At 42.7% G+C, this 12,248-nt stretch overlaps 1 protein-coding gene across 1 annotated transcript in view; it reads right to left on the bottom strand.

Annotated features, from left to right (window-relative positions):
* Positions 1-12,248, bottom strand: part of Sox5 (SRY-box transcription factor 5) — a 369,147-nt gene that overhangs the window by 270,447 nt on the left and 86,452 nt on the right. Inside the window, exon 3 of the mRNA XM_032905393.1 lies at positions 9,170-9,380. Within this exon, the coding sequence (XP_032761284.1) occupies positions 9,170-9,380 (211 nt within the window). The remainder of the gene's footprint in view (positions 1-9,169; positions 9,381-12,248) is intronic.

Here is a 12,248-nt window from a genome sequence, read left to right on the forward strand (position 1 = left end):
GAGTTTTGTTCCTGTCTCAACCACAGCCCTGTGCCTCATGGAGACAGAGGGAACGAAAACTTGCCTGTCTCCACTCCGGTGGTCTGAGGGTGGGGATTCTTGGGGTAGAGGCCAGAGATGTGGTGAGGACTTTCATGACCTAGACTTTTCCAAGTGACTTCAGCGGTTCTCACAAGAGGAGAATTGTCTGTAAATCCCATGCAGAAGCACAAGGAACTGCTTTCCATAGAGTAACACAGTAGGTCTGGGAGAAAAATTCCATGTTCCTTGGGCCTCCTAAAGTCGGGAGCAAAGATTGTCTGGGGAATTGGGGGGGGGTGCGAATCTCTCAGTTGCGTGCATCAGTGCCATGAGCAAAAAAATGTCATACTTGGTGTCTTCCTATGCACAATGAGTATGCTCACGGATGCAAGACAGTTCTTGGGAGTCTCAGTCAAGGGGGAAGAACAGGAAGAGATGCAGACAGTAAATAAAAGTAGACATATCGCAGCCTGAGAGAAACACAGTGTACACACACACACACACACACACACACATACACACACACACACACACATACACACACACACACACACATACACACACACACACACACACACACACACATACACACACACACACACACACACACACACACACACACACACACACACACACATACACATATACACACACACATACACACACACACATACAAACACACATACTCACACACACACACACACACACATACACACACACACACACACACACACACACACACACACACACACACACACATACACACACACACATACACACATACACACACACACACACACACACACACACACACACATACACACACACACACACACACACACACACACACACACACACACACACATATACACACACAACATACACACACACATACACACATAGGCATTTGCATGCACACAAAAAGTTTGGAAAAAACTTATAAAAACATACTATATACATGAATATAAGAGGATGGTAAAAATTGAGACAGTTGTGAACTTTTGGGTTCTGATATTTATTTTTAGTACATATTCCCCTTACAGTGGGAATAAAAGAAACACATAGATGGGACGTCAGAGGGTCCCCTCCTACTTTTATGCGGGTCACAATTTATGACTTGCCCCATTATTAATTTGGAGAAATAGTCTTTGTCATCGTATAGTCATTCTTGACATAAGACACAGGCTAATCGCATATTTATTTGGGTGAACATATAAATAAATAATATCAAAGCCATAGCCTCTTTATGGGTTTGTTAGCTTCTCATTTGCTGTTGGTATTATTGATACTAGATGTCCTAACTTTCTCCCCCGAGGGATCCTGGAAAAGGAGCACTGTAAAGCAGGTTGCCAGTATACCCGAGGTGTGAGATTCCTTAATGAGCCTAGATGTGACAGCATTGATAACTGGTGCCTTTCCTAGCAGACAACAATTTACAAAGTCCTGCGTTCACCGTTACCTCATCGCTTCTCCTCAGTCACCCAAGACAGTGGTGCAGGCAGTGCTGCGGTGAAGGGCAGACAGCACATTAGCACAGCCATGATAATAAATGAGGACAAATCGGGACCGCACTTCCCCAGTGAAGTTACGGCATCAGCGCTCAGTGTTAGGTGAACTCTCATTCATACAGAGAGTTGACAGATTCAAGAGTGAAAGTAGATAGAATCACATCGTGCCATATCACTAAATGTTTGTAAAGTATCCACTGAATGGTTCAGAAACTAGACAACACACACACACACACACACACACACACACACACAGACATATCTCACACACACACACAATAAATAAATAAATAAATAAGCAAATAAATTCTGGTAGTTAGAATTTTTAAAAAACTAAGTATAATGACATTCATATATGAAATTGTCAGAATGAGATCCATTATTTTGTAAACTAGTGAAAAAATTATAAAAAAAAAGAGAAGGAAAATCTATGAGGTAATTAAGAATGAGAGTGGTATTAAAGCCAGAGAAGGACACAGCAGTGGGTCAGGGATGCAGCTCGGTTGATAAAGCACTTGCCAGGTAAGCTTGAACCATTGAGTTTAGATCCAAGGAACCCAGGTAAGGCCAGGTCTGCAACCCCTGCCTCAATGTGGTGGAGCGGGGCAATCCTCAAAGCTTAGAAGCAGCTAAGCTAGCCTGGTGTATGTGAGCGAGGCAATAAGGGACCCAGTATCAATAAGGTAAGGGCTGCCACCTGAGGTAGTCTCTGCCTCTGTGTGTATGGTGGCAAATGCATTGCCCATTCACAAGAACTCACAAGCACACACACAGATTTGTTTAAGTAAAGTAGTACTGAGGGACAAAGGACAGAGAGAATGCATGCTCATTAGACAGATGTATGACTGGAGGGTAGAGGAAAGTTGCATCAGGAAGTGGATGGGTGACGTGGGGTAGCATGCTCCTCTGTTCATTGTCAAGAAGTGTGTGAAAGACAGTTCTCTGTTCTAATTTAGGGTCCTCCATACACAAAGAGCAGAGTCAATTTACCAAGATTTTTTTAAGTAAGAATATTATTAACTTTGGTGTTTAAATGATGTTTTACATTTATTGATTTAGTGTGTACGAGAAGAGGACACAGTGAAATCCTGTGTGTGTGAGTGTGTGAGTGTATGTTTGAGTGTGTGTGAGTGTGTGTGTAGATGTGTGTGTATATGTGAGTGTATGTGTGTGTGTGTGAGTATGTAAGATATGTAAGTGTGTGTGTGTGTGTGTGTGTGTGTGTGTGTGTGTGTGTGTGTGTGTGTGTGTGTGGTCAGGTCAAAGGGCATTTTGCAAGTAGTGTTCTCTCTTTCCACCATTTGGGTCCCAGCGATGGAACTCAGTTGGTCAGGCTTCGCATGCCTTTACCAGACAAACCAGTTCAAATCTGCCATCTGAACTGCATCGCTCTGTGAGGATCACCTGAAGATTACCAGTGTGGCAATGCTAACGAAGGGGGTTAAGCATACTTTTCACAGAGCATTTGAATATTTAGTATGGTTACCGGAACTCCAGTGAGTACTGGACTAAAGTTAAATAAACAGCCCGTAACACAGCATGTCACTGGAACAAGGGTGAAGATGGATCTAACTCCTGCTTTCTGGGAGACCCGAGCAAACTCTATGACATAGAGAGCTAACATAAACATGTTTACTTTACTGCTTCATCTGAAGCTCTACTACTCCATAGTTATTTTGCTCCCAGACATTTTTTTGACAATGATTTTTATTAAATTCTCAAGGTTTTCTTGTTTTTCCTCCTTTTTATAATGGCAATTAGTCTACAATGGGTAATGCCCTTAAACAGGTTCTGGAAATCTGATCACTTAAAGAGTAACATTTAGGTTACTTAAAGAGTAACATTTAGGTTACTTAAGGAGTAACATTTAGGTTACTTAAGGAGTTAACACTTAAGTTACTTAAGGAGTAACATTTAGGTTACTTAAGGAGTAACATTAAGCAGAAACTAGCAATTATCACTTCTTTTTTTTAATATTTCAGAGGGCCAAGGAGCCACGTGAGGGGAAGTAGAGGAGTTAATGCACGACTGTGCAAACTTAGCAAGCGGCACATGAGGCTGTGGACACTAGAGCAATGGCAACACCAGCTTTGAGAATGACCCTAGAATGTCTTTAATCATCATAGTTCTCATCTGAAAATGGAGAGGAAGGGATCTAGTGATTGAGGTCATGGGAGAGGTCTTGTCTGTCTTCAGTTGCCATGCCTAAGAAGGGCTAGCTAATTCGACAAACTTACTACCAAACCTAACACAACCACAATAGAAAGGCTGACATAATATATGTGGGTCTCTATGAATTTTGGAGCACACATCACAGTAAGAATGAACAGTAGTGGACAGCAAGAGGGCTCAGTGGGGAAAGGCACCAGGTTCGAAGCCTGATGACCTGAGTCTAATCCCCAGAACCTACACTGTTGACTAAAGAATTAATTCTGGCAAACTGTCTTCCCATCACCATACAGATTTGTGTGTGCCCATGCATGGATGCATTAATTAATTAACATATGTAATATAATAATTAATTAATAATTTTGAAAGGAATGGACATTAAGGATAAGCAGGAGCAGATCCTTTTTAATAATGAGGGCCCAAAATTCTGAGAAACTAAAAACACAAGCAGGAAAGTGTAAGGTTTTTCTCCTAAAATGTGTTTGAAGATACCTTAACTCATCGCTCAGAAGCTCAGGCTTAGCTAAAGAAAAGGCGTTGTTTCCCCCATATGCGTGTTCCTCTAACCCCTGATGGACAGGCTCATCTTCTAGGCCTCCCTTCCGCTGGCCTAGCCTCCTCTCCTGGCTTCCCTGTCCCTGTTGGCTTGCTGTTGGCCGGGCGAGGCTGGAAATAATGTGGTCTTTCTAGTGAGATCTGTTTCCCCGCCCCCACCACACAAGAGGAAGCCAAGATGTGAACGTGGCCACTCATAATGATTTCACTGGGCTGAATGAAATTTTCATCACAACCTGCTGCTCATTTTAGTGCCCTTTGAGAAACAATGGACAAAGATCCGGAAGACAGAGAAGGATCCATTCTGTGGTATGTGACTGTGCACTTAGCACTTAACTCCGTCCCCTCTCTGCCTCCCGTGCCTTCGCACAGCTTCTCTCTCCATGGAGTTGCATCATGGGCTTGTCGATGGTTTTCCCACCAGCACGTTTTACATTTTCCCCTTCAGACTGATTACTGAAAATTTTATCTTTTGGATGCCAGGTAATAAGAGAGCCTCAGCTCAGATGTACGTACTCTGCCTGCCACCATGGTCCCTGTACATCAATGGGAAGGCAGGTTTGAGTGGCCGGTCTCAGGCGCACCCAATACCCTTTGATCAGTGATGTCTTGAAGGCCAACGGAGCTTCCAGTTACTTCAAAACCTCCCATCTCCTAAGATAAAATTCTGCATGCCTTTCTCTTTGAAATTTATTATTTTTCTTTCTGAATAAGAACATGGCTTTTTTTTACTCTGATATAAATTACTTCTTTGTAGGTCTGTAAATTGTTTTGGTCACTATATACTCATTCTTGAAAGAGACGTAGAGTCTCATACCTGTGATCCCAGCAGTCAGGGTACAGAGGCAGGAGTATCATCAGGAATTTGAGGCCAGCCTAGGCTGCATACTGAGTCCTGGGCAAACATAGGCTACGGTATGAGACCATGTCTTAAAGCAACACATGAAGTATTTTAAAATGCATATATATTGTTACCAGGGAAAATTATTAGTATGAGTAGGTCTATGATTTTAGATACTCAGAGCAGACTCTGCATACCTTGAATATGTGGGTGTAAGGTTGTTCGTGCTCTGTCATTCAGAGATTGTTTCTGAAACTCAAGAGGGGAGATGAAGGTCTATGTACATGTATGCTATTCTGTATGCATATGTGTGTATGCATGAATGTAGCACGAGTGTGTATGAGAGAGAAACAGGCTTGCATGTGTGCACATGCACAGAGGCCAAAAGAACACACTCTCATACTCTGTCCCAATTCCTTTGAGACACAAGCTAGGCTGGTAACCCACCACACTACTGGAACCCTCTTTTCCCTGTTCCCTACAGGGCATACATGGGATTACAGGCATTGCGTAATGGCATTGTGGCCATTCCTGACTTGAAGGAAGAAGTGGTGGGCTATCAAGTTAGCACAACAAGAGCAAGTGCTCTCCCCAGCCGAGCTGCCTCTCTTGCCCACACTCCGACTTTCTGATTCTTGCCTTGTTCAGTATACATTCTCTCTGATCTTATTCTATTTAAATAACTCAATCCTTTTTACCTGAGCATTTATGCATTCTAAGAGGAAGGCGTTCTTTAAAGTCCATTACTGATGGAGATGGACTAAGAATGGCCCTCAGAACTTCATAGGCAATAATGATTTTTCCTTGTGCCCATCCTTCCTTCTGTGACTGTCATCCTTGTTATTCTACCCCAGTAGCTGCTCCTGGGAAATGAGATTCTCCTATAATTCCCAATGTCCCACCAGATCTTTCATCAAGTATTTGTGGGTACGACCTACTGCTGTCTTTCCAACTGAGAAACATTCATTGAGTTTAGATTTGGTCTGCCATTACCTCCAAGTTAAGCGTTTATACATCTCCTCTTGATCAACCCAATACAGCAGAGCAATGACATCATACCCAAAATTTCCTTTAACAGTACCATCCAAAGAGAACCCCCAGATCTCTTTGGAATAGAATATACAGAACAAACACAGGGGCCCTTATTCCTTATCCTTGAATTCAGAACATATCCAACACTGTGATTTTAAATTAACATGTGAGGGGAAATACTTTACAACTCCTTCTATGAAGTCAGCATCAAAATCAGAGACATACATTATTCAGAAGAAAGGTATGAAATAATTGACCCAGGGTCCTGAATGTAAACATCTCCAACAAAGTCAAATCCCAATGTGGATCAAAAGAACTATGAAGTGTGGCCCAGTGGGATTTATCACACGCTTGCTCGGTAGGTCAATGTCTGAAAATCTCCTTGGGAATGTAAAGATTAGTGATTGCGTGCGTTATATTAGTGGGTAATAAAGATCAGTCACTGTATGTACTATGTTAATAGGTAAAATTCTAAATTCATAGAAAACCAGAGCAAAGAAGATAGTAGGCACTGATGGCATCACCCAGGAAAGCCTACAGTAAACTTCCTGTGTCATGGTGGGTCAAGAACCCTGGCCCTTACAATAAAGAACACAGGGATGGTACCATATCCTCTCCTCCTACTCTTAATCAATATCCCACTGGAAGCCTTGACATGTAAGAGGGAAGAAAATAATAAAACCTGAATTGAGGGATGGAATAAATGAAACTGTCAGTTTGAACGAAATGCTTCTCCATGTAGATCATCTCACAGAGACAACAAAAACTGCCACAACTGAACCCGGACCCACGGGTTCTGAGGACAGTACACAGACTTTCTACGTATTACCAGCCAGCAGGTAAAATTTTGAAATTAACGATGGTATAATTCTTGTTTGTCTTTTCATTTTACATAAAAAGGTAATACACAAACAGATGTAGTGGAGTACATCTAAGTTATGTATGTGGAAACTGTGTAAGAGCCACATTTTCAATAGCTGAGAAAGAGTTTTTGTTTGTTTGTTTGTTTGTGGATGAGAACAGCCATGGCTTCTTTATAATGTAGTCTACAGGCAAAACACATTCACAGTCATATCAACAATATTCCTTGGATATAGACAAACTGATTTGTGGGGAAAGTCAGTAGACTCAGACTGACCCATAAAATCCTAAAGAAAGGAAAAACCTGGAAGAACGATACGACCCAAAACAAGACTTCTTATCAAGTAGAGCAGCACTCATGAAGACAGCACTAATATCCGGGCGAGGGACGTGTGATGATTTGATGGGACAGAGCTCAGAGGGCACCAATAAATGTTCAGTCAGTCACCTTTGCAAAGGAGAAAAAGCATTCAGCAGACAAGAGCCATTTTCAGTAAATGGCGCTGGAATACCTAGACACACTGTGAGGACATAGGAATTAAAGGATCAGACGCAGAACCTTTAAAAGAATAAAGAGTTCCCAGATCTAAGGTATGCAATGCAAACTTGCAAAAGTGGAGAAGACAATGCAAGAAAAATACCTCGGACTCTCCATGACTACTCGGACAAATCAGACCGAAACCCCACGAACAGAGTGACAACTGGAAAATCATTAGAGTTAACTTTTCTTCCTGCAAAAGAAAAGGCTGAGAACAAAAACACCAACCATGGACTGGGAGGAATGTTTGCCAAATACATTTCTGATTCAAAGCTGGTATCTAAAATATATAAGGATCTCTCGAAATTCATCTGTATCAAAATGACTCAATAAAGTACAAAAGCGCTGAACGGACACTTCTCCCGAAGACACAGAGATGTAAAATATATACATGAGGAGATGTGGACGTGGGGGCCATCAGGGAACTGCCAGGTAAAGCAGTTACAAGACAGGATGCATAGCTATTCGAATGCACAGAATCCCTAAGGACAACAGAGCCGAAGGTTGAGAGGGATGTGAAAGAGTAGGGACCTCTCTTCAGTGACCGCAGGAAGGAAGGAAAGTTTTATGAACACTATTCAGACAGTTTTTGGCAAATCTTTACAAAGTCAGGCAACATCTTCCCATACCCTCAGCCTTGATGCTATTGAGGACTTAAAAATGTATCGGCGATCATACACTGTACGTCAGACACGGCTTGTAATCAAAGTGTGTCTCTCCTCCACTCGGTTGACTTGTCCAGGGTTAAATTGGAATAGGTAACATCTGGATCTAACCCTGGACAGGTTAGTAAGATTTTTTTCTTCTTTCGTTTTATTTTTAGGACGAGCCCTTACACACATCATATGTATTTCAAGTTCAAGCTGCTACCAATAACCACGAAAGAGAGCTTTAAAGTTAGAGCACCAAAGAACGGTTTCTAAGAGTTCCAAAAATGGAGGCTACTCAGGGCCACAGCTAAGTAACTACAATAACGTTTTTTATGCGCTGCACAAGGAATGGACCTAAGATCAAGGATAGGATATGAATATATTGGCGTACAAAGGTTACAAAATGTAACACGATTCTAAAATAGCCCTTAAGGGGAGGGATTTTCCTGAGATCTACAGTACAGGCTGCAGATCCGAGACAAGTTGTTGGGTCTTCGGTGCGATGCTGGGACATTCTATTTTGAGGCTGTAAGTTTGAATCAAGTAGAACTTACTCATGTATAAAACCAAGGCTCACATCACAATGTGAACTTATGATTTTGAAAAAAATCTTAGGATCTGTGAGCTAGAGATAAAGAAAGGAATAAAATAAAGGATGAAGGAAGGAAAGAAGGAAAGAAAGAAGGAAGGAGAGAAAGGTAGAAAGAGAGAAAGAAAAAACAGACAGCTAGATAGAGTGCGTGAGAGAGAGATAGAGAAAGAGAGAATGGGAGAGAGAAGAGGAAGAGGAGGAGGAGGAAGAAGAGGAGGAAGAGGATGAGAAAGAAGGAAGGAAAGAAGGAAGGAAAGAAGGAAGGAAGGAATCTTCATTGACATAAGGTTTCTGGTCTGTTGAATTTAAGAGTCTACACCAAACATCAGATCAGAAGTGGAAGCCAAATCACACTACTCAACCCAGGAAGGACATGGCCTGTCTTCCTCTCCCATTCTTTACCTTCCGGCTCGTTCTTGATCAGCTCCTCCATCTTCCTCTGCTTCAAGGTGTCGACCACATCCGCTAAGCTGCCCTTGCGCCGCTCAGGAGTCCCCAGGGCTGCGCTGGACACCGACTCCCCACTCTGTCGCCCACCTTCTTCCGCCTTCTGAGGTGAGGTAGATGAGTTGTACGGAGCTAATGAAGACATAACTTTATTGCCATCGACTTCCTGGAAGAGAAAGCAAAGACGGGGTGGGTGGTTTAAAAATCGGTAGGATCACTTTGGCGAGGGGGAAGTCTGGAGTTTACTCTGTAGACATACCGGGATGTGACAGGTCACTCTGTAAGAGCAGGGAGCAAAGAAATCTTGGAAAAAAAGAAATGACTTGGCTTCACTTTGCAAACCAGCTCGAGAGTGAGTCACTGATTGCTCCACAGGCAAGAACAAAATGTGAGGCCCCTTGCCATATCGTGAGGCAGCAAGTTTTTAAACATAGCCTTTAAAGAGCTGCACAGTGTGGTCCTGCTGTCCTGGCTATTGCTTAAAGGTCTTGCACGTTTGTATGATTGTAAGGCAGAGCTGTCAAGTGCATTCAGCTGCCTGGCAATATTGGAATGTTTAAACAAATCATACACACATGCACCTTGTCTTTCTCTGCAGTCGCTGTAGCTTCTCTAGGGCTCTACTGACTGAAACTAGGTCTCTCTTGGTGCCCCACTCACTCTCAATCTTTAGAAAAGCCACGCCACGGGGGAGACCTGGACACTGGGCAGGAACGTTGTGGGATTGCTTCTGCTTCTCTGGAAGTTTTCCTGACTGAGGCCTAGTTTCTGGCCTCCCCCTGCGTTTCGCTACAGTATCAAGCGCTCTGTTAACCAGTCCCCTGAATTTTGCTTCTTTGTAACTCTCTGCCCCAGAGCGATTCTATTCTTCACTCTAAAACTTTGTATTTTTGTATTCTCTTATCTTTTTTCTCTTCCAGATTTCAACCAGGAAATTGTGACGTTTATAGCATGCAGGGTCTATTTGGTGTCGAAGATATTTCAGGAATTTTAAAGAAGCATGAATCCCGCCTGATAAACATTTTTTTCTTACTTAAAGGTCTGCCGGGGGTTATCACTTATATCCACAGTCCTTTAAGTCCCACAAAGCAAAGCACCATTAAGAGCAAAATTCTATCATTATAGCTTTGGGAGTTGCTCTCTGATTGTGCCTCTCTTTTGTATATTGCAGGAGATCCTCGTTAAAACACAGTCAAGTGTGAGCAAATGGGGTATGTGAGATTGCACACCATGCCTGGTGATACCTTCATCATCCATCATCCGTGTAAGAAATGATATTAGGCGCCAGAAACACGACAAGTGACATTGATAACTTTTAAAAATTAAAGCCAATATTGGCTCACTTAAAGTACACTGAATTCCTTGACTAAAATCTCATCATCTTGGTCCTTGAAAATTGTTATCAACATAATCGTTACATGTTGATGTGATCTTGAATTAACAGATGTTTAGTGGGTATAGGGACATTACCTGAAGGAGACATATCAGTTTGTTGTTTGGGCTGAAGCATGAGGAGAAAACAAGAGAAGAAAATGAAGAAGAAGGAGGAAGAGGAGGGGGAGGAAGAGAAAAAGAAGGAGGAAGAGGAAGAGGAGGAGAAGGAAGAGGAGGGAGAGGAGTAGAAACAGGAAGGAGAGGAGAAAGAGCAGGGGGAGGAGGAGGAGGAAGTGTGTTCTAAGAAAACCTAAATTACAACTTCTAAGTCCCAAATAAGTTTACTCCCAAGTAACTTCCCTCTCTCACCATCACTAGGGAATTTGCCTCCAGTACATCTGCTGATCATTCTGGGCACACAACTTAGCCTCCAATGTTACTGGGTTTCAGACGCAGCTTGCATTACACAGGGATTGCGAGCCCTTGGAGGGGAACTGTGTACCCACTTTTAATGTCATTTATTAAAACTATACTTAAACAGAAGCACATAGAGGGGCAGAACGCAAGGCTCCTCTTGGTCAGAGGACTAACAACTTCTTTCCATTAACTCAGAAGAGTGTTTCTCATGAACGGCCCACAGGACCCATCATCGAGGATGCAGAATGCAGTAAGAGGCATCTATATTCATTACACACCAAAGATTTTTCTTCTCTTTCTCCCTGAGTGAAAGGAAACACTTCTCATCCGAGGCTCCACAATGGGTACCTGTGTCTGTAGCCTGTTTAACAGGGAGTGCTCCAGAAGCAAGAATGGGCGACTGACTGAGGACAACACAGATCATCCTGAGAGAGGACGGCTCCCACATCTGCATGTGACGAGGTCTGGAAGATCAGAAGTTACTCCCAAAGGAAGGACCTTGCTTTACACACCTCCCATTCACACACCTTACATACAAGAAGGAAAGGTTTTTTTTTTTTAAGGCTTAACTTGTATCTTAGGGATTCTAATTCAGTTGGCATGGCAGGACAAATGTAAAGGAAATTTATTAAGCATTATTGTTACTTTAAGCAGGACGGTATCTTATTGCTGGTTCACCTGTCAGGTGACATTTTAGCCCCAGCACTGCCAATCCTTTCAATGGGTGGCTAACAGCTGTTGCAGGCTGGGATTCCCTTGCATGGTGACTATCTTGTTGGGGAAAGCTGGCTCTGACTCCAGTCAAGGGAGCCTTAGTGTTTCCAGTTTCTTCCTGAGATTGTTTTCGCCATATCTGAAACATGGCTACATGTTTCTCTCCACTCTGGAAGCAGATGAAATCCAGATGAAACAACTTTCAAGAAGCACAAAAGGGCCAGAATAGCCACATGCATCTAGTTCACCCCTAAAGTCTGAGGGAGGGCTTGCTTCAAGCTCGTACAGGCAAATGCTCAGAACTGCGAGGAGGTGTGCGTTAGCATCGGATTGATCGACTCACCCACATGGGTCAGGAGGTCTCTCCCTTTGCTATCCTTAAGCACAATTCTCTGGATGTTCTCCATCCATCACCTACACAAGTAAGAGAATAAGAGATGGTGTGCTCAACAGAGCTCGCTTCCACTGAAATACCCTTGTGAGCATAGCTTCTATTCGCCTCTTTCTAAGGACAGAGTTTCACTCTAAA

Source organism: Rattus rattus, chromosome 6 (assembly GCF_011064425.1).
Source record: "Rattus rattus isolate New Zealand chromosome 6, Rrattus_CSIRO_v1, whole genome shotgun sequence".
Taxonomy (NCBI): Eukaryota; Metazoa; Chordata; class Mammalia; order Rodentia; family Muridae; genus Rattus; species Rattus rattus.